The sequence below is a fragment of the Pristiophorus japonicus genome, chromosome 8 (assembly GCF_044704955.1).
Source record: "Pristiophorus japonicus isolate sPriJap1 chromosome 8, sPriJap1.hap1, whole genome shotgun sequence".
In the NCBI taxonomy this organism is placed as follows: Eukaryota; Metazoa; Chordata; class Chondrichthyes; family Pristiophoridae; genus Pristiophorus; species Pristiophorus japonicus.
In genome coordinates this window covers 63,402,565-63,425,099 of record NC_091984.1, presented here as the reverse complement: position 1 = coordinate 63,425,099, position 22,535 = coordinate 63,402,565, and the positions used below count along the sequence as shown (strand labels likewise).

The 22,535-nt window shown below is 44.3% G+C and overlaps 1 protein-coding gene across 1 annotated transcript; it reads left to right on the top strand.

Moving 5' to 3' along the window:
* The first annotated feature begins 9 nt into the window (after window positions 1-9).
* On the top strand, window positions 10-19,079 carry prpf38a (pre-mRNA processing factor 38A). The gene is made up of 10 exons (XM_070886862.1): window positions 10-182; window positions 6,736-6,895; window positions 7,703-7,824; window positions 8,428-8,513; window positions 12,390-12,497; window positions 14,238-14,350; window positions 15,950-15,976; window positions 16,078-16,175; window positions 18,153-18,201; window positions 18,286-19,079. The coding sequence occupies exons 1-10, from the start codon at window positions 53-55 to the stop codon at window positions 18,326-18,328; spliced, it is 936 nt and encodes a 311-aa protein (XP_070742963.1). The 5' UTR covers window positions 10-52; the 3' UTR covers window positions 18,329-19,079.
* Window positions 19,080-22,535: the final 3,456 nt, after the last annotated feature.

Genomic DNA, 22,535 nt, shown 5'->3' with positions numbered 1-22,535 from the left:
CAGGGGGCGCTGTGGTCCTCCTGGCCGCGGTGCGGAGGCTGTCGGGCTTGCAATGGCGAACCGCACGGTGAAGGATGCGCATAGCATCCACGGCACCAACCCGCAGTATCTGATCGAGAAAATCATCCGCACCCGCATCTACGAGTCCAAGTACTGGAAGGAGGAATGTTTCGGGCTCACGGGTATGGAATGGCGGAGGATCAAACTTGGTGTGGCGGGACACGGTGCGGCTGAGGCCCGTCCGGTCCACTGCCTCCTCGGCGCTGCCTGGACACGAGCCGCTTCATTGCCGCCGACCCGGGGCTGAAACAGCCGCTCCTTTACAGTGACGGCATTTTACATTCCAGGCAGAAATCCTGAGCTTGTGAGACCTGTTTTGATAGAGTAAATACAGAGAAAGTGTTTCCATTTGTGGGGAAGAGCATAACTAAAGGCCATCACTATAAGATAGTCTCCAATAGGGAATTCAGAAGGAACTTCTTTACCCAAAGAGTGGTGAGAATGTGGAACTCGCCACCACAGGGAGTGAAGCAAAAGGAGATGGTAATGGGATAAGTTAAGAAACAAAAGATGAGTCTAGATAGGGTGTAAATGGAGATGGCAGAATCATCAACAGCTGCCATGGAAAGAGAAAAAAACAGAAAAAGAAAACAAATATGGGCAGAGGTTATGGTTTGAAAATGTTGAACTCGATGTTGAGTCCAGAAAGATGAGGTGGTGTTTCTCGAACTTACGTTGAGCTTCTTTGGAACAGTGTAAATGTGAGGTTATCCACTTTGGTGGTAAAAACAGAGAGACAGACTATTATCTGAATGGTGACAGATTAGGAAAAGGGAAGGTGCAACGAGACCTGGGTGTCATGGTACATCAGTCATTGAAGGTTAGCATGCAGGTACAGCAGGCGGTTAAGAAAGCAAATGGCATGTTGGCCTTCATAGCGAGGGGATTTGAGTACAGGGACAGGGAGGTGTTGCTACAGTTGTACAGGGCCTTGGTGAGGCCACACCTGGAGTATTGTGTACAGTTTTGGTCTCCTAACTTGAGGAAGGACATTCTTGCTATTGAGGGAGTGCAGCGAAGATTCACCAGACTGATTCCCGGGATGGCGGGACTGACCTATCAAGAAAGACTGGATCAACTGGGCTTGTATTCACTGGAGCTCAGAAGAATGAGAGGGGACCTCATGGAAACGTTTAAAATTCTGACGGGTTTAGACAGGTTAGATGCAGGAAGAATGTTCCCAATGTTGGGGAAGTCCAGAACCAGGGGTCACAGTCTGAGGATAAGGGGTAAGCCATTTAGGACCGAGATGAGGAGAAACTTCTTCACCCAGAGAGTGGTGAACCTGTGGAATTGTCTACCACAGAAAGTTGTTGAGGCCAATTCACTAAATATATTCAAAAAGGAGTTAGATGAGGTCCTTACTACTAGGGGGATCAAGGGGTATGGCGAGAAAGCAGGAATGGGGTACTGAAGTTGAATGTTCAGCCATGAACTCATTGAATGGTGGTGCAGGCTAGAAGGGCCGAATGGCCTACTCCTGCACCTATTTTCTATGTTTCTATGTAAGAGGTCGAAGACAGAGTGATCAGAGTGGGAGTGGAGTAGCAAATTAAAGTGACAGGCAAAGGGTTGAAGCAAATAGCATAGGTGCATTTAAGGAGAGGCTAGACAAGCATATGATGGAGAAGGGAATAGTGGGTTATGCTGATGGGTTTAGATGAGGAGAGACTGGAGGATGCTTGAGTGGAGCATAAACACCAGCATGGACTGTTTGGGCCGAATGGCCTGTTTCTGTGCTGTATATCCTATGTGATCCTCATACAAAAGCAAAATACTATGGATGTTGGAATCTGAAATAAAAACAGAAAATGCTGGGAATACTCAGCAGGTCAGGTAGCATCTGTGGAGCGAGAAACAGAGTTAACATTTCAGGTCAATGATCTTTCGCCAGAAATGGAAAAAATTAAAAATGTAATTGTTTTTTAAGTAAGTGTAGGAAAGTGGGGAGAGGAGGAACGAACAAAAGGGAAGGTCTGTGATAGGGTGGAAGGCTGAAGTGATAGACAGTTTCTTAAATGATAGGTTATGGGGAGCGGGCGGGGAAGTGGAGCTGAGACCATGATCAGATCAGCCATGATCTTATTGAATGGCAGAGCAGGCTCGAGGGGCCGTGTGGCCTACTCCTGTTCCTATTTTTTATGGTCTTATTAAGAGACTATAGGGATGATGGCGCAAGGCAAAAGGAGATGGTAATGGGATAAGTTAAGAAACAAAAGATGAGTCTAGATAGGGTGTAAATGGAGATGGCAGAATCATCAACAGCTGTCATGGAAAGAGAAAAAAACAAAAAAAGAAAAAAAATATGGGCAGAGGTTATGGTTTGAAATTGTTGAACTCGATGTTGAGTCCAGAAAGATGAGGTGGTGTTTCTTGTTGAGCTTCTTTGGAACAGTGTAAGAGGTCGAGGACAGAGTGATCAGATTGAGAGTGGAGTAGCAAATTAAAGTGACAGGCGATCGGGAAGATCGGGGTCACGTTTAGGACTGAACAAAGGTGTTCTGCAAAGCAGTCACCCAATCAGTGTTTGGTCTCCCCAATGTAGAGGGGACCACATCGTGAGCAGCGAATACAATTGAAAGAAATGCAAGTAAATCACTGTTTCACCTGGAAGGAGTGTTTGGGGCCCTGGACATTGGAAAGGGAGGAGGTAAAAGAGCAGATGTTGCATCTCCTGCGCTTGCACGGGAATATACAATGGGAAGGGGAGGGGTGATTGAGGAGTGGATCAGGGTGTCGCCTTCGAAATGCTGAAAGGGGAGGGCAAGATGTGATTGGCGATGGGATCATGCTGGAGGTGGTGGAAATGATGGAGGATGATCCGTTGAACGTGGAGGCTGGTGGGGTGAAAGGTGAGGACAAGAGGAACCCTATCGTGGTTGTTGGAGGGAGGGAAAGGGGTGAGAGCAGAAGTGCGGGAAATAGAATGGACATGGTCGAGGGCCATGTCATCCACGGTAGAGGGGAATTCTCGGTTGAGGAAAAAGGAAGACATAGCGGAAACACAGTATGGAAGGTAGCGTCGTCAGAATAGATGTGACGGAGACGGAGACGGAGAAACTGGGAGAATAGAATGGAGTCCTTACAGGAAGCGGGGTGGGAGAAAGTGAAGTCCACGAAGCTATGGGAGTCAGTGGGATTATAGTGAATGTTTGTCAATAGCCTATCCCCAGAAATGGAGACAGAGAAGTTGAGGAAGGGAAGAGTCGGAGATGGACCATGTGAAGGTGAGGGAAGGGTGGAAATTGAATGCAAAGGGAATGAAATGTTCTAGTTCAAAGCAGGAAACAGCACCGATACAGTCATCAATGTACTGGAAAAAGAGGTGAGGGAGGGGACCCGAGTAGGACTGGAACAAAGAATATTCCACATATCCCACAAAAAGGCAGGCATAGCTAGGACCCATGCGGGTCCCCATAGCAACATCTTTAATTTGGAGGAAGTGAGTGGAGTCAAAGGAGAAATTGTTCAACATGAGAACAAGTTCAGCCAGGCAGAGGAAGGCGATTCTATGTGTTCTGGTTTGTGAGCAGTGGCCGCGGTGCTAGTGTTCATTGTGTTGCAGCTGGTTTTGGAGGAAGGGAACCTTCGACTCAGGAATAAAACCTAGTAACATTTCTACAAGTTGCTGAGCTTGCAATGATCGGCAGTGAGATTTATAGTTAGAGTGAGACCCCAGACATAACATTGACACAAAAGGAGATTGTTTGGCAGTAACAGACTTCAGGGAGGCAAAGATGGGTTGGCAGAATGCAATATAATGAGGTTGTGTGAGTTAATGCCTTCTGGGATGTAAAATGAGGACTAATTAGAGAGGACAGGTGAGCCTAGAGTGGAATTTCTTTTGAGGAGCTGATGCCAGCAATTTTAAAAGGGACTGAGGAAAGGGAGCTTTGACAATGCCAACTGGTGTGAGATTAGTGAAGGGAGTTGAATGTACAGGGAATTGAGCAAGTGGTGGGTCTCATGGATTTTGAGAGGGTACGTAACTGCAAAAAGGCACTGGAATGGGCAGGAGACAGAGGTTAGGGACAGGAGATAAGGGGAGAAGAGAAAGCTGCACCAGTCCTATAATCCTCCCCTCTAACCTGCTCCTCTAATTCAGACCATCAATGCAACCCCTTCACCCCATTATTGGTGGCAGCCTTTATTCACTGCAGTCCAGTTCCCTCTCTGCCTCCATTTCTCTCTCCACTTTTTCTGAGAACACATCTCTTCAGTCAACGTTCTCTACCCAATTTCCTAATTTAACCCATCCTGGTTCAATATTCCCTATCACAATGGGACATTTTCGATGTTAAAGGCACCATATAAATTCAAGTTTTCGTTACTTCTCCCTAAATGGCCTGGCATGTGGCACCAGGAGTAATCTTGAGATTGCTTACCCTGCTTTTTAACTTGACCTAACTCCTCAAACTCCCATTGTAAGTCTTCCATCCTGTTCTCCTTATATTATTGATCCTCAACTTAAGGCTGCTCACTCTTTTCAGAATCTTCTCCATTAGGTAATTTACTCTTGCACTGGGAGGCAGTAGTGTGTTCAGGAGTACCAGTCTATTCCTCTAATAAACTACCTATATCTGCCACTTGCCCTTTTGCAACATTATCACTTTTGCTCAACAATGCCACGAGATTGCTTCTTTGCTTGTGATTTCTCTCTCCCGAGCTGCTGTCCTTTTCTGCACCAGACATATATAAACCTCAGTTCCTGCAGTTCCTACACCCCTCTGCCTGTTTCCTCCCACCACCCCCGACAGATGGTCACCTACTCCCCTTCCTCTGCCTTACTATTCCTCTCGTTGCAGGATGGCTGTTATCCTGTAATGTTGGGAACCCTTCCTACGCCTCTGTAATGTGGAGTCCAACTGTTTAAGCTCAATGATATTGAGTTTGAGCAAGTGCACATGGAGACACTTTTAACACCCGTTGTTGGCCTGGATGCTCATAGTTTGCAGAAACTTCCATATCATGCAAGTTCCACACATTTGTTTTCATTCTTCTGCTGTAATAAATTGACGCAAATATCTTGGACACCCAAATAACTCAAAGTATTTTCAAGCCAATTGCACTTGTGTTACGTTCCACTTCGGGCCAAACTCTCTCTACTCAGCTGTGTTTTCATTGTGTTAATTCTTGCACCTCCCTTGCTACAATTCACATAAGTCCAGCGTAATATGTTTCTGAACAACTTCATTTTGTGGTAGATTTATTCAATTACTGAGAAGTTGTTCTTGTAGAGACATTGGGCCCAAGTTTTGGCATCAGGTGAAAACGGCGCACCTCCGAGACTTACGTGACCTGCCTGGGCTCGAAGGTGCGCCGGAATATTTTGCTGCAATTCTCCGGTCCTCCTGGACCGCGGCGTGGCGCAACGCAGTCTTCCTGGGGCGGAGCAAGCTGCAGGTGGGCGGGGCTAAGCCCCTGCGTGTCTGAAGACTGCCGGCTTCGTTGCGCATGCGCATTGCAACGTGCGCGCCTGCGCAATGGCTAGCAGGGCGTTTTTCCCCAGTCTGTTTCAGAATGGTGTGGGTACCGGGGAGGGATGAAGGAGCGTAGAAAGAGGGCTCTGGGGAGGTGATCGGTGGGAGAGAAACATGGGGAGGTGATCGGTGGAGGAGGAGCGAGGCAAGGGATGGAGGAGCGTGGCAAGGGATGGAGGAGTGTGGGTTGGGGGACACTTGAAATGATCGAAGGGCCAGAGGAGAGAGCAAGGGTGCCTCCGTCCAGCCTCCCCCCCCCCCCCCCCCCCCGCGTTCAGCTCCCCACAGCCCCCCCACACGTTCCGCCCCACAGCCCCGTCCCGCGTTCAGCCACACACCCCCCCCACACACACACCGCCCCGCCACACACACACCCCCACACACCGCCCCCCCCCATCTCACACCATGCCCCCAACACACCCCCACTCCCCCGACACACACAAACCCCCCCACACACACCCCCACACCCCACCCCACATGCACCCTACCCCCCCCAATGCCTCCACACACCCCCATCCATCACTGTCAGATACAGAGAGAGAGAGAGAGAGAGAGCGTCACTGACAGAAACACCTTCCCTTCACATAAAGGTAGGACTTCTATTTTTTTATTTTTTATTGATTGGTTGCTTATTACTTTGGTCTTGGAGCTTTAGGTGCAGGATTCCTTCTATTTTTAATTAATTGCTTATTACTTTTTGTGTTTTGTAAATGTACTGCTTTGTTTTGTGCTTACTACTTTAAATGTATTTTGCTTCTTTAATGTTATGAAGGTGTTTATGGAAAATCCTCTAACTTCCCCCCCCCCCCCCCCCCTTGTTGTGATGTTGATGTGTCCTTTGTGTTTAATGCTTCCCACCCCCTGTCTCTGGCTGTGCCTGCACTAAACTTAACTCTAGGTAAGATTTTTCAGAACTTACAAAAGTGGATACTTACTCCATCCTAAGTTTGTAGTAAGTTTTCACTGCCGAAACTTGCAAAATAGGCCTGAGTGGCTGGACACAGCCCCTTTTGAAAAAAAAATACCTTACCTAAAGCCAATCTACACTAACTCACTCGAACTGAAGAAAACTATTATCCGAGAATTGCAATTTCTATCATGCTCCAAACTAAACTAGTCGCTCCAAAAAACTAGGAGCAATTCCACCCGAAACTTGGGCCCATTGTAATAAATAGATTTGTTTTTTGCTTCTTAGCGGAATTGGTTGTGGACAAAGCTATGGAACTGAAATTTATTGGTGGCGTGTATGGTGGGAATATTAAGCCATCACCATTCCTTTGCCTGACCCTTAAGATGCTTCAGATTCAGCCTGAAAAGGATATCATTGTTGAATTTATAAAGAATGAAGATTTCAAGTATGTATGATTTATATCTTAACCATATCACTTGTAAACATCAATTCCAACTTTCATTGGCAATTATAGTCCTGATAGCAGCTAAGGTGATGATTGAGCTGAAGTATAAACATAATGAGCTGAAGGATGATAGTACAGGAATCAGTCACCTTTCTTGATTCGTTTACTGTTTGGTGATCTCTGCTGGAAAATGTGTGTATGGGGACTCTGATGAAAACATAATTGTGCTTGGCTGTGATGCCATTTTTGGTTGAATCACCTGCTTAGGCACATACGTGAAGACCGACAATTTGGGTGAGGAAGCTGCACTTGTGGAACTGTTCCTGAGCATGAGCTAGTGCCTTCAGGGGCAATGTTCCCTCTAAGATGTGCGGCCGCGCAGCGCTCTGCTGTCGTTTGCAGCCTGGGACCAGCTTTTTCAATGTTAAATTTCACGCAACTGTGAATGGGACGCGCACCCAAAATTAGAAATGGAGGAGGAGGAGGAGGAATGAAGATTGTCCTGTCCCCTTCCCCCAAATATGATGGAACTGTGGGAAATAAAATTTGATATTCTTTATTGTGGGGAAAAATGAATTAACAAGCATTGGGCATTAGTTACCCTGTATGATGTCATCAAATTGTCATACAACCTCTGGTGCCTTATGTGTAATATTTTATCAAGCTTTCCCTATGCATGTTTCACAGCACATAACCAAGTTATTTGGTATCTAAGGTTATTAGATTTGGTAAATGAAGCAACATGTTTTTCAAATGAAGCATTTGTTAATTGGAGTTTAAGTATCTTTTAATTGGTTTTCATCCCAGGTATGTTAGACTGCTGGGTGCACTGTACATGCGACTGACGGGCTCTGCCATTGATTGTTATAAATATCTGGAACCACTCTATAATGATTATCGAAAAGTGAAGAGGCAGAAGAGAGATGGAGGTAAAAACGGTTCCAGTAATCTTGAGTAAAAGTAAGACTTGAATGTTTTGCAGAATTGAGTGCCTCGTGTGGTGAAACTTGGAAAGGTTTTTCGATTGGAGCAACTATACTTTGATCACTAATGATGCCAAAAAAGTGCAGTGATGTTGCTTTACTCACAGTAGCTTGGTGCCACATCAATTTCTAATCTCTGTTCACGTACAAGTATTCCTCCTTCAGTAACAAACTTTCATGTTGATGGTTAAATCCTTGAAAATGTCCTTCATGGATCCAACAGCTAAACCAGTCCAGAGATAAGATGTTTTCAGTCATGTTTGATCCTGTTGTATTATGTCAACCTGCCATAAAATGATTTATGTCTTTATTACTTTATTAGCAGTATGACGTTGACTATTGTTAGTTGAGGAAAAGCTGTGAAATTGCCCCAAACACATTAAAATCTCGATCTAATTCTAGGTTTTGGACTATTAGTTTTCTTCCAAGCCAATTATTCAGTTCTTAGAGCTAAATGGCACACATTTTTACTTCTGAATAATTTAGATGTTAAAATGAATCTAGGTTTTGCTGTATTATTTTGTCTCCCATCATGTTGTTTTTCCTCAGAGTTTGAACTAATTCACGTAGATGAATTTATGGATGAATTACTCCATGAAGAGCGAGTTTGTGATATCATCTTGCCCAGACTTCAGGTACAGATTATTTTGAAATGAAATATGAAACTCTTGGGCCAAAATTTGCGGTTGGTATGACTGCATACTCTTGAGTACGTCGTCATACCGCCTTTGAAATGAACCGCAAGTTCGGAATTGCATGTGCTAAATTCCAACTTACAGATGATCTGCACCGGTGGAGAAATCCTAAATGCTGGTGCAGAATTGACCTAATTACCCACCAACTACCCAGCAATTACGTATGAAAATTTTACGGCTGGTGCAAACAGGCACAGTGTAAGGGGATACCTCCTGACAAATCCAAGTAATTTAAAAAGCTATATAAGGCCAGAAATTGAAGCATTTTACAATTTTGTCCATGAAAGGTATTTATTGTACATGAAAAGTTCAGAGGTTGCTACATTGAGGGTTTTACTTTTTTGCATCTATATGGAGCATAAGCTTAAAAAAAAATCTGTACAGGAAGTAGACGAAAGGAAAGAAAACAAACCCTCGTTACTAAAGCCTTCCGATAAACATCCATGTTATAAGTAATGAAAGACCTCTTCTGTTTGCTGATTGGAGCAGCAGCCCACGTGATCCCAGGTACGCTTCAGCACATGGCCTCCTGGGATCCGTGGGCCACTATGCTGCCCTCTACTCTGCAGCATCTGCTAGCAAGTTCTCAAAGGAGGGTCCCCATCAGGTAAGTGCGCATTCCATTCGGATTCCAACCGCGTAATCCACAGTTATGCTGCCAACCGCAAAATCCAGGTCATTATGTTTTATTCTCTCCAATTAACTGTGAACGTTAGGGATAAGAAAAGGATTGGACTCTTTCCCCTCCTTCCCCCCCCCCCCCACCCCCCACCCCTCCGGGCCTTTATTGAAAAGTATGCACGCACAGATGTCAGGTGAAACCAGCAATGGTCTTGGCTACAATGCTTTCCCCCCATGATTGAATAGCATTGACTCCCTAGGCTCACACATAAAGGGTGGCTACTATGTCAGAGCACCAGAGGGCTGTTGGTGCCCATGGAACCATTCTACAGCATGCTACTCGCCACCACCTCAGTGAGACCCCAACACTGCATGAGGTAGAAAAGGCCATAAGACAGCTAAAAAAACAAGGCTACGGGAGCGGATGAAATCCCTGCTGAGGCACTGAAGTATGGCGGAGAGGCACTACTGGCGCGAATACACAACCTCATCTCTCTCATTTGGAGGGAGGAGAGCATGCCGGGAGATCTTAGGGATGCAGTGATCGTGACCATCTTTAAAAAAGGGGACAAGTCCGACTGTGGTAACTACAGAGGAATCTCCCTGCTATCAGCCACTGGGAAAGTCGTCGCTAGAGTCCTCCTCGACCGTCTTCTCCCCGTGGTCGAGGAGCTCCTCCCGGAGTCGCACTGCGGATTTCGTCCCTTCCGGGGCACAGCGGACATGATTTTTGCAGCGTGACAGCTGCAGGAAAAATGCAGGGAACTGTGCTGGCCCTTATACATGGCCTTCTTCGACCTTACAAAAGCCTTTGACACTGTCAACCGCGAGGGTCTATGGAGCAGCGTCCTCCATTTTGGATGCCCCAAAAGTATGTCACAATACTCCGCCTGCTCCACGATGACATGCAAACCGTGATCCTTACCAATGGATCCATCACAGACCCAATTCATGTCCGGACCGGGGTCAAGCAGGGTTGCGTCATTGCCCCAACCCTCTTCTCATTCTTCCTTGCTGCCATACTCCACCTCACAGTTGATGAGTTCCCCGCTGGAGTGGAGGTAAACTACAGAATCAGTAGGAAGCTGTTCAACCTTGGCCGTCTCCAGGCCAGGTCCAAGACCACTCCAACCTCTGTGGTCGAGCTACAGTACGCAGACGACGCTTGCGTCTGTGCACACACACAGGCTGAATTCCAGGACATAGTCGATGTATTTACTGAGGCGTATGAAAGCATGGGCCTTACGATAAACATTAGTAAGACAAAGGTCGTACACCAGCCTGTCCTCGCCGCACAACACTGCCCCCAAACATCAAGATCCACGTCGTGGCCCTGGACAACATGGACCACTTCCCCTATCTCGGGAGCCTCCTATCAACAAGAGCAGGCATTGATGATGAGATCCAACACCGCCTCCAGTGCAGCCTTCGGCCGCCTGAGGAAAAGAGTGTTTGAAGATCAGTCCCTCAAAACTGTCACCAAGCTCATGGTCTACAGGGCCGTAATAATACCCGCCCCCCCCGTATGGCTCAGAGACGTGGACCATGTACAGTAGACACCAAGTCGGTGGAGAAATACCACCAGCGATGTCTCCAAGATCCTGCAAATCTTTTGGGAGGACAGACGCACAAACATTAGCGTCCTCGTCCAGGCCAACATCCCCAGCATTGAAGCACTGATCACACTTGATCAGCTCCGCTGGGCAGGCCACATAGTTCGCATGCCAGACACGAGATTCCCAAAGCAAGCGTTCTACTCGGAACTTGTCCATGGCAAACGAGCCAAAGGCGGGCAGAGGAAACGTTACAAGGACACCCTCAAAGCCTCCCTGATAAAGTGCGACATCCCCACTGACACCTGAGAGTCCTGGGCCATAGACTGCCCTAAGTGGAGGAAGTGCATTTGGGAGGGCGCTGAGCTCCTCGATTATCGTCGCCGAGAGCATGCAGAAATCAAGCGCAGGCAGCGGAAGGAGTGTGCGGCAAACCAGGCTCCCTGCCCATCCTTTCCCTCAATGACTATCTGTCCCACCTGTAACAGAAAATGTGGTTCTCGTATTGGACTGTACAGCCACCTAAGAACTCATGCTAAGAGTGGAAGCAAGTCTTCCTCGATCCTGAGAGACTGCCTATGATGATGATGATACATAGCAAGGAGACGGCCCTTTCAAGTGCAACAATGGCTTGAATTACCGTATATACTCGCGTATCATGCGACTTTTGAAGACCTAAATTGTAACCTAAATTTGGGGGGTAGCATGATATGCGAGATACAAAATTTGCGGGTGTGAAGTGCTGGCCAAGATTAGGCTGTTAGGCTGTTAAGCAGACCGTATCCATTTACGGTAAGTCAAATAGTACATATGTATATCAAATAAAGATGATTTTGATAAAACTGCTGTTTTACTTGCTGATACACACGTAATGTTTACGCTTTCCAAATCAGCTGAGAGGCTAACTACCAAAGGAAAACAGAAACGATTCTTAATTTCGGACACAGCTTTCTCCGACACCAAACAGCTTTGCAGCTTTACCGTTGTTGCTTTGTTCCGCTTCGGCAACAACTTGCAGCTTAAATTTGGCAGTATATTTCTTCGCAGATCTTTTCTCCATAGTGGCTAAGGGTAGAATGTAAAAATATATTTGTCATAGTTTACTACCTTAGATGAGATTTGGAACGAAATACGGTAACTGTTTATTATCGTAATGAGAAACAGCAAAACCGCTGTTTCTCATTCGGTTGTTTACGGCGGAAGAGTCGTTTCATGATTCGGTTGTTAAGGTCTGTATTCGATCGTTGTTATGTGTTAGGGTACTTGTTACGTGTTGGGTACTTGTTAAACTTGTTTGAAAGCCTAGCCTAGTGTCATCTGGTATCTCAAAAAAGTGACTCGCATGATACATAGGATATATGATAAAATCATGTTTTGGGGACGAAAATTTAGGGGTCGCATGATACGTGAGATCGTAGGATACGCGAGTATATACGGTAAGTGTTTCTTGATCTAGTATTTTTGATTTTTCTTTACATGTAAAAGTGAAATTGCTATCCGCAGCATAAAAATAAGCCTTCAACACATTCCAAATATCCATTCTATATGTTATGAATTTTGCAGTTACAAATTTTCATTGTGCTTGAACTATTTACAATCATTGGTGTGAATCCGTTTAAAAAAAGCTGTTTTGCTCAACTAGAAACGCTATGTGTTGGAAGAAGCAGAGATGCTGGATACACGAGTCAGTGCATTGGAGGAAGATATGGACGATGTAGACACTAGTGAAGATGAGGATGATGATGATAAGGTTTGTGTATACCTAATGGGCCCAAATTTGACCAGTACAGATTTCTGGCGCACTCATCAGAGGTGTGCCGCTTTTGTAGAACTCCAAAGGCGCCAAAAATCTTCGAGCAAGTTTGGCCGCTCCCCAGTCTCTCCTCCATGGTGGCGTAGCGTGGCAACTGGATTTGGGGGCGGAGGTGCCGGGACCTCTGCACATGCGCGCCAGAGTTGCGTGCGCATGCACAGTAGCTCCTCGCTGTATGGGAGGAGCCAACACTCACCGCCCCTATCCCGGGCCTCATTACTGCGCTGAGGGCTACAAGAGACAAGTTGGTGGGGGGAAATTTTTGATTGGGGGTGGGGGGGGAGGGGAAAAGTTTTTTTTGGGGGGGGGAAGGGGGAGAGTTTTGATCCGGCGTGGGGGGGTGGGGGGAGAAAAGAATCTTCAAAGATTTTCCAGTACTTTAATATCTAGCTATCTTTACTAAAATATACTCAGTTTAATCAGGCTGATAGCACCTACACCCTGTCCAGTCTCGCTGCTTGGGATTTCAAAAAAAACTAGCATTCCTATCATAACACTGTCATTTAGAGGCTACCTGCGCTGATTTCTTAATTCACAGCAAGGTTTTTCTGAGCAGACACAAGTGGCCTCATACGCTGACCTAAGTTAGTTTGGAGTAACTTTTCGCTGGCTAAACTTGCTTAAATGGCCAAAACAGGCGTAAGTGGCTGGTAACGGCCCCTTTTGAAAAAAGAACTAAACTAGAAAAAAAAACTAACTAACTTACACTGCAGCAAATTAAATGGGGAGAATTGCGATTTTTAAGTTACTCCAAAAAAACTAGTTGCTCCCAAAAAACAGGGCAACTCCTGGGGAAACTCCTTGGGTGTATTCTAAATATTGCATATTTGTCTTTATTGTTAAAAAGAAATGCCATCAAACCTCACTTTTTCAGGGGGATGAGATTATTGTCCTGTTCATGCACATTTAAAACATTTTTAGGAACAAGAGCAGACCATTTGGCCAAAACAAGACAGTCCCATTAATCTAACTTTTAGTCAAACTTAAGTCTTCCTTTCAGCAACTGAATACATGCTGCATATGTAAGAAATTAGTAACCCTAAAAAATAACTTTTCGATTATTACTAAACTGCAAATTTTTCTGTCCGTCTGGATCCTTTTCAAGGATGGGATTTGTGCTTTCAAACATTTCCGTAACTTGATACTTCCATAACATAAAACTTAATTTGCTGATTTAAAAAAAAAAGGAAAAATACACTTGTGCCAGCTTGATGGTTTAAAAAAAAAAATTATCTTTTCCGTTTCAACATTTTTATGCCTGTACTTTACTCACAATATACAGCTTTTTGAATGACTCCCAGTTTACTCTCTCTCTCTCTCTCTCTCTCTCTCTCTCTTTCCGCCCCCCCCCCTCCACACCAACTCTGCCAGGCAGAAAATGTTTCTTGTGTTTCTGTTTGAAAGTTGTTTTGATGCTGTGTACACCTCAGGTCATCCTAAGCAGTTACATTTTTAAAAACCACTGTCGTTTACATAACTTACCTCAACTATGTCATTCACCTGATTGTAGAGACAGAAAATAGGTGATGTTGTTTGAGTTAATTTTGTTATTTTAATTCTGTAAGTATGTATTTAGTACATGGTGATCAGTAAAATATATTGTATAAATGTCAATTTACATTCTTAATCTTAATTTTCTAAAAACTGACCCATATGTTCTATGCTAATAACCTCTAGGGCGACAGAGTTCCATCGCCAGAGCCTCCACGGAGAGGCTACCGTGATCTTGATCGGCCTCGAAGATCTCCGTCTCCACGGTATAGAAGAAGCCGAAGCAAAACACCAAGGCGGTAAGAAAGCTGATGCAGTCTTAACGTTTCAATAAATGAAATAAAGTATAAAATGCTGGAAATTCACAACCGATCCATCAGCATATGAGAAGAGAAAAGATACATTAGCATTTTAGGTGTATTCCAAAATCTTGTGTATTTCCAGGATGTTCTCTTTTCAGATTTACAGCATTTTAATTTTTTTTTCTTTTTTATCTGTTTTCTATAAGTGCTTTGGAATAGAGGCTATACTTAATTGTGTTTCTAGCGAGTTGTGGTAAATCTTTTCTTTAAAATGTATCAGCAGAGGTCGAACATGCAGATACAGCAATAAATCATAATGACCTGGGATTTGCGGTCAGCGGCGAAGTGACGGTGATCGCCGGTGAGCTCGAAGAAAGATGCTCACAAAGGTCTTGCGATCTCTGTGGCCCAACTTTACTTTTCTCAACCTTAATTTGATTGTAGTGCTTTCAAAAGGGGATCCCCAGCGTACATTAGCAGTGATATCATCAAGCTGGCTTCACATTGAAGAATTCTCACAGACAGCAAACCAGGAAATGATTATCATTTCACTAAATTTTTGGAGAGTGAAATAAAGATGTACACATGGTGTTAACGTAGAAACTAAAGCATTGAAGCACTGACCACGCTTGACCAGTTGCATTGGGTGGGCCACATCGTCCGCATGCCCAACACGAGACTCCCAAAGCAAGCGCTCTACTCGGAACTCTTACATGGCAAGCGAGCCCCAGGTGGGCAGATGAAATGTTTCAAGGACATCCTCAAAGCCTCCTTGATAAAGTGCAACATCCCCACCGGCACCTGGGAATCCCTGGCCCAAAACCGCCCTAAGAGGAGGAAGAGCATCTGGGAAGGCGCTGAGCGCCTTGTCGCCGAGAGCATGCAGAAACCAGATGCAGACAGCGGAAGGAGCGTACGGCAAACCAGACTCCCCACCCACCCTTTCCTTTAACCACTGTCTGCCCCACCTGTGACCGAGACTGTAATTCCCGTATTGGACTGTACAGTCACCTGAGAACTCACTTTTAGAGTGGAAGCAAGTCTTCCTCTATTTCGAGGAACTGCCTATGATAATGATGAAAATATCGTAAACAAACTTAAAAACAATTTAAAAAATGATTTTATTTGAAAAATCTAGTATTTTTTATCATATTGGAGAAATTTGAAATTCAACAAGTAAAAGTTTTTTCAGGGCCGAAACAATTGTTCAGCAGTCAATATGGCATTAAAACTGCAGTTACACCTCATTGAACATGGCTTAACTTTTTATTGGTGTTTAACAGTGTAAATGGAGTGTATGGGGAGTTCCACAGCGCAGCCTGTGGCAGAGCAGGGAATGACTGACGGCAATGTCAGGATTTCCACATCTCGCTGCGCATCCTGAAGTTATCAGTTTCAGAGGGGTAATGACAGCAAACGCTGACAGTTTGCCGTCTTTACCATGCAAAATACGGGCCCAATAAATCCAAAAATAGAGACTAGCACAAAGAATTAAAATTGCACTTAATGTAAGAAAAGTACATTATACATTTTACTTTGGGTCATGTTAAAGAAAATGCTCAAAAGTTATCAACTTTTTAATCTTTCATTTTACAGACGAAGTAGGTCCCCCAAGAGAAGAAGGTATGTTTACTTTTTTATTTCTTTGTAATTATTCGATGGTGGATGCATCCATTGTTTTTAAGCTGATTTATTTCTTGTTTGACATTTTTGTTTTGCTGAAGCCCATCACCGCGTCGTGAAAGACATCGCAGCAAAAGTCCCAGACGTCGTCGTAGTCGATCTAGAGATCGTCGTCACAGATCAAGATCCAAGTCCCCAGGTACAATTTTTGGCTTGTTTTCAAATCAATGCCTTGCTGTTTACACCTCGAGAATGGAAACTTTTGTACAGCCTGTATGTTTGGTGATGGTGATTAATAGCTATAGTGCAGCTGTCAGTGGGATTGATATCATGTGCTCTCCCTCCCAATTTATTGTTGTGTGAGTTGATGGACAGTCTTTAAGACAAACTGACTGGCTGCTCGTTAATATTTAAAGGAAAAGTAGGCAAGGAATCTATGGAATTCTTTGCTAATGAAATCCTAAATTTACCGGGGTAGCCTATACTTAAAAAGATCTGGTAGCAATATCCCTCTGTAGATGTCAGCCAGAGCTGGAGGGGCGGGGGGTTAAATTAATCTAATGATTGGAAGGGGAAAACAAGAAAGAATAGACAGTTGAGGGGAAAGTAAGCCTTTGTATACAGGTTATGAGGCAGAACAGTTGAAAGAGGTTAAACAGACAAATTAGTAAAAAAAAAAAAATCAGCATGTGGAAAGGTAAGAAATGGTAAAATGGCCACATCAAGGGATTTCAAATTAGAAGTTCAAACTATATATATAGGGGCCAAAATTGATGCCCTCCCCAAACGGGGGCGCATCTACCGTTTTTGAAAGATTTTCTCTGCCAGTCTATGGGGAGCAGATACCGGAGAAATTCACATCACGTTGGGTGCGGGGTGGAAGTGTCCTTGCAGCGGGTCTGCCGCCCCGACCAGTCATCAGCACAGTGCTGATGACGTCAGCTCGATGCAGACATGCCGCGTTGCGCTGACGCGTCACAACGTCCCTCCCTTTTAGTTAAACACTGGGAGGGTTTCGGCCGGGTCAGCGGTCTGGCACCCAAGAAGGGGGTACCAGGCTGCCTATTGGCTGCCCGGCTGAACCCGGGGGCATACTTGTCGGGCCACCTGGCAGTTGGCCAACAAAGAAAAATAAACATGGTGTCGCTGGCAGTGCCATGCCACCTCTTCTTTAAGAGTGGCTGTGCCACCAAGCCACACAGAGTGTACCAAAAGCAAAAGCTGTCGGGGGCACCAACCGGTGACGGCGCCACTCCCGCGGGGCAGTTCCGGGAAAGAGGCAGTTTCCCGAAGGGTAATTTCGGGAAGGGGTTGCCGCTGGTTGGAAGAAGTTGGCGCGTGCACGCCGCGGCGGAAAAGCAGCGGAGCGGTCCCCCACACTGCTCCAAACCTGAGGAAGGGCAATTTTTTAAATGGCGGCCCCTCTCAGGGGAGACTCAGCGGCCATTCCGGACCAACCTGTGGCCGCTGCTTTCAGGCGGCCAGAGGCCTTATAGAAAGGGGCAATTTGGGCCCCAGAGTATAAGAATCAAAATTGAGGAACGAGTCATTGATTAAAGTATGAGTGAGTGGCCAAAGTCCTAGAATTTTTACTTATTATTTTATTGTATTTTTAAATGATGTTTTAAGAGAAAATAGATTAGTATGGAAGTATAGCTTAAGCTTGTGATCTGCACAATATGTCCTGGATGCTTCATGTGTCTGGGATGACCACGTGCAGTAAATGTCCCCAACTACTTGTACTTGAGATGAAAGTTTCTCAGCTTGTATATGGGAATGGTAGCATAGTGATTACAGACGAGTAACCCAAAGGCTCAGACAGTAATCCTGAGAACATGAGTTTGAGCATTTGAATTCAGTATAAAAAAAATCTGCAAGTAAGCAGCTTGTAGTGTAAAAGTGACCATGAAGTTGTCAATGGTTATATAAACCCAACCAGTTCAGTAATGTCCTTTATGGGAATCAAGCCTGCTGTCCTTACCTGGTTTGGCCTGTATGTGACTCCAATCCCACACCAATGTAGTTGACTCTTAACTGCTCTCTGAAGTAAACTTGGGGACGTTTCTAACATAATTCTCTGTATATTCATTGCCGTCCTTTTGAGGAATAGCTAAGGGGGTGTTCTATCATTTAATGTATGTTTCTAGCACTGATACTTATTACATTTTTCAAACAGGTCATCACAGAAGCCATCGACACAGAAGTCATTCTAAATCACCAGAAAGGTAATATTGGCTTCAAACTGTTTTTTCTAATTAATCTGCAGAGTCTATGCATTGTTTCTAATCATTTTTGCACTGTACTTTTAGATCAAAGAAGAGTCACAAGAAGAGTCGCAGAGGAAATGAATGAAGGTTCCATAAAACCACAAATGTACATTTTCAGTGCATCATGAGACCTGTTTGTAGATATAACTGAAATATCCTAGTCCTATGGTAACAATTTTTGTACTTTAGTTTATTCTGATTTTAAGATGCTATTTACAAAGATTCCATTTAACATATGAAAATACATTTGGGCAAGGCAGAAGATTGACATTCCTGCTTTTTTTGTGAGCAGGAAAAGAGTGTTGTTGAGTACTTTTTTGAAGTAACTTTACAATTTTTATTTGTGATGAATTAGGTGAAGTTTTGGTTGTGTTATATGGGGAACAAATTCATTGTTTCTTTAGCCTAATGTTTGGTAAACTTGACTATTAAAGTAATGAATATAGCAATGGTTATACAAAGTCACTTGAGACATGTTATATTCCATTGCCCAAGTCGACAAATGTTAAATGTCAAAGTTCATACTGTTTCAAGAACGAAAAGCAAATACTATTTGGGGGTGGGGGGTGGAGTTAATGCCATAAATGTACTGTGTGTACTAAAGCACATTTGTGGTTGTGAGCACTAGCTGACCAACCACAATATGTTTCCCATTAGCAAAATGCAGGTTAAGAAAGCAAAAAATGTCTATAATTTCTTTCTTTGGACATTAGAAACATTTTGTAACTATCGAGACCGTTGGTGCATACATGCACATTAAACCTATTCAAAAGGCCACCTTTGTAAATTGAGCAGTGAGTGTTCAAACCAGCAATAAATAATCAAATTCCAATCTATTTAACCCTCTTTAATGTTTTATTTTGTCTCCCTGTACTGTGCATCATTTTCCTAGTAAAGAAAACAGCCATTGAGAGCGATTCGCGTGTTTTATCAATGTCTATTTAAACATTGGAAATACATTGCTTCCCTCTAGCAGTCTGGCCTAGACTGAAGAACGGCAGCAGTGTTCCACCACTTGATAATTTAGTATATGAACATATGAGAAAGAAAGTACTTACATTTATGTAGCACCTTTCACAACCTCAGGGCATGCCAATGCGCTTTACAGCCAATGAAGTAATTTTGGAGTGTAGTCACTGTTGGAATGTGGGAAACGCAGCAGCCAATTTGCACACAGCAAGCCCCCATAAACAGCAATGAGATAATGACCAGATAATTTATTTTTTACAGTTATGTTGGTTTCAGGATAAAAATTGGCCAGGACACTGGAGGAAAACTCCGATGCTCTTCTTCGAAATAGTGCCATGGGATATTTTACGTCCACCTAAAAGGGCAGACAGCACCTCGGTTTAACGTCTCATCTGAAAGAGGAGCTGTTAAATATATAAGCAAGATTATTATAAAACCCATCTTCGGTCACTCGAATATGGTCATTATCTGGTTTCTTCAGAAGTCCTGAAATATGATTCTAGCCATTACCTCCCCTATATTTAAATTGCCAACTTCAGTTATAAGTAAACAAACTTTGATGAGATTTTATTTTTCCCCCCCATCAAACCTCAAACTTATTGCTAAGGGACCTGATAAAATCCCCTGGGAAGGATAAGGTATGATGAGATAAGTATGTATTTAAAGACAATAAAGATTTAATAATGGATTACCTCAATTTTAAAAAAAGTAAATCTAATACTTTTTCAGCGGTTTATGCAATTTAAGCCATTAAATAACAGTTCCAAAATAATGATGCTTGTATGTGAGTTTCTTGTTCAAGTTGAGTGGTTGATATTTTAAAGAGAATGCTCTGCATATACACTAGATGCTACACTGGACTACGCTATGAGAATTGGCTGCCATGATTGCTCTGTTACACATGATGGATGGCCTTTTCTACCTCGTGCAGGGCTGGGGTTTTGTTGAGATGGTGGCGGGTAGCATGCTGCGGGATGGAGTCGAGTACTAAACATCTGTAAGACCAAGATCCTGCAAATTCCTTGGGAGGACAGACGCACCAACATTAGTGTCCTCGATCTGGCCAACATCCCCAGCATCTAAGCACTGACCACATTCGACCAGCTCCGTTGGGCGGGCAACATTGTTCGCAAACCTGACACAAGACTCCCAAAGCAAGCGCTCTACTCGGAACTCCTACACGGCAAACGAGCCCCAGGTGGGCAGAGGAAACATTTCAAGGACACCCTCAAAGCCTCCTTGATAAAATGCAACATCCTCACCGACACCTGGGAGTCCCTGGCCAAAGACTGCCCTAAATGGAGGAGGAGCATCTGGGAGGGCGCTGAGCACCTCGAGTTTCGTCACTGAGAGCATGCAGAAAGCAAGCACAGGCAGCGGAAGGAGCGTGCGATAAACCAGACTCGGCACCCACCCTTTCCTTCAACGACTGTCTGTCCCACCTGTGACAGAGGCTGTAATTCCCGTATTGGATTATTTAGTCACCTAAGAATTCACTTTTAGAGTGGAAGCAAGTCTTCCTCGATTTCAAGGGACTGCCTATGATGATGTTACTCAGTCATTAACCTTTTCTGCCCTACAACTATCCCCCACCTGATGCTGTTACTTGCTGAGCTTCAGACTACGCCAATGCAGTGCTTTGCTGTTGTTTGGGTCTCGGACAGAAATCCACTTTCTCCACTGGCTTCTGGATTTTATAGACCTTTACTGTCTCTGCTGGACAGCCTCTATTCTAATACCTGACCTGCTTTTATGTCCTTGGTATGTTCCACTGCTGGGAAACTCATGGTTGACTCTCCACAGCTCCTCAGCTCTTTGTTTTCCACCTGTGCACCCTTCCCCGTGCTCACCAAGCCATACTTCCTTCAAGGTCCTAGCCCTAGAAGCTTCTATCTCCCCTCATGCCGTCTTTGAGCTCATCCTGTCCTTGAGGCCCATCTCCTTCTCTTATGACCCCATTGCACTAAACTGCTGATCACTTGAGAATGTGTAAAGAAGGGTTGCGAATGTGGTAGATGGATAGAGAATGTGGCAAAAGGATGGAGATAGGGAATCATGGGAAAATAGCTAAAGAAATGTCAAGATGCAGACAACTGCAGAATCGACAGAAAAAAAAGGGGTTACCAAGAGTTGAGGTTGAGGTTAAACACGGGTCATGAGAAAGACGCAAAGCGGCACAAAGAAAGAAAGCAATCCTAGATAGGAGGGGAAAAAGTAATGGCTTTTATAAGGAGGAAGGAAAACTAATTGGGTTCTTTACTGATAAGGGAAGACAGTGTAGCGAAGCTATAACTAACCTGACCCTGACACCAGCCCTAATTGGGAGACTTTCTTGCCTGCCATTGGGTATCAGGTTGAAACCGATTGTTTGCAACCTTGGTGTCGTATTTTACTTGGAACTGAGCTTTGATTCCCATATCCTTTCCCATCAGAAAAAACACCTACTGCTAACTCTAACATCGCCCATCTTACCCCAACTGGAGACCATCTACTACTGAAACCTTCATCCATGACTTTGTCATCTCCAGACTCAACTATTCCAATGCTCTCCTGGACGGTCTTTTATCTTCCACACCCTCCATAAACTTCGGCTCATCCAAAACTATGCTACCTGTATCTTAACCTGCTCACCCATCATCCCATTGCTCGCTGACCTACACTGGCTCCCAATCCCCCAACACCTCAAATTAAAATTTGCATCCTTCTGCTTAGATCCCTTCATAGCCTTGTTCCTCCCTATCTCTGGTACCTCTTCCAGCCCTACAACTGCCCGCCACCCCCTCCTGACTTCTCTATTCCAACAACTCTGGTTTCTTGTGCATCCCCCATTCCTTTCGCCCTGCAATTGACCATTGTCTCTTCAACTGTATGGGGCCCTATGCTCTGGAATTCCCTCCCTAAAACTCATTGTTTCTCCACCTCCCCATTCTTTATGACCCTCCTCAAAACCTACCCCATTGACCAAGCTTTCTGTCATCCCAATATCTCCTCCTTTGGCTTGGTGTCAATTTTTATCCGAATATGCAGCTGAAGCGCCTTGGAACATTAGAGATGCAAGAGGAGCCTAGAGCTGACCATAGCTAAAGATGTTTATTCACAAGCAAATTCCTTTGGTGTTGCTCAGAGTGAGTCAGAGAGTACACTGTTTTACACTATGTAACGCACATTACCAGAACCTTTGATTTATAGTGATGGTATAAGTAAAATTACATTTTATTGCAAAATATGGAAGTTATCACTACTTTCATGCAGAAATGTGATTATGTTGACATTTTTGAGGGATTGCAAATCTCTCAATGATTATTATATGGTTTATTGAATTT

Excerpts from the sequence above, each read along its gene's own strand:
- prpf38a (XM_070886862.1), top strand. The coding sequence starts at position 53 with ATGGCGAACCGCACGGTGAAGGATGCGCATAGCATCCACGGCACCAAC. Across the intron at positions 6,896-7,702 it reads ATAAAGAATGAAGATTTCAA|GTATGTTAGACTGCTGGGTG; the intron begins GTATGTATGATT and ends TTTTCATCCCAG. Across the intron at positions 14,351-15,949 it reads CGAAGCAAAACACCAAGGCG|ACGAAGTAGGTCCCCCAAGA; the intron begins GTAAGAAAGCTG and ends TTCATTTTACAG.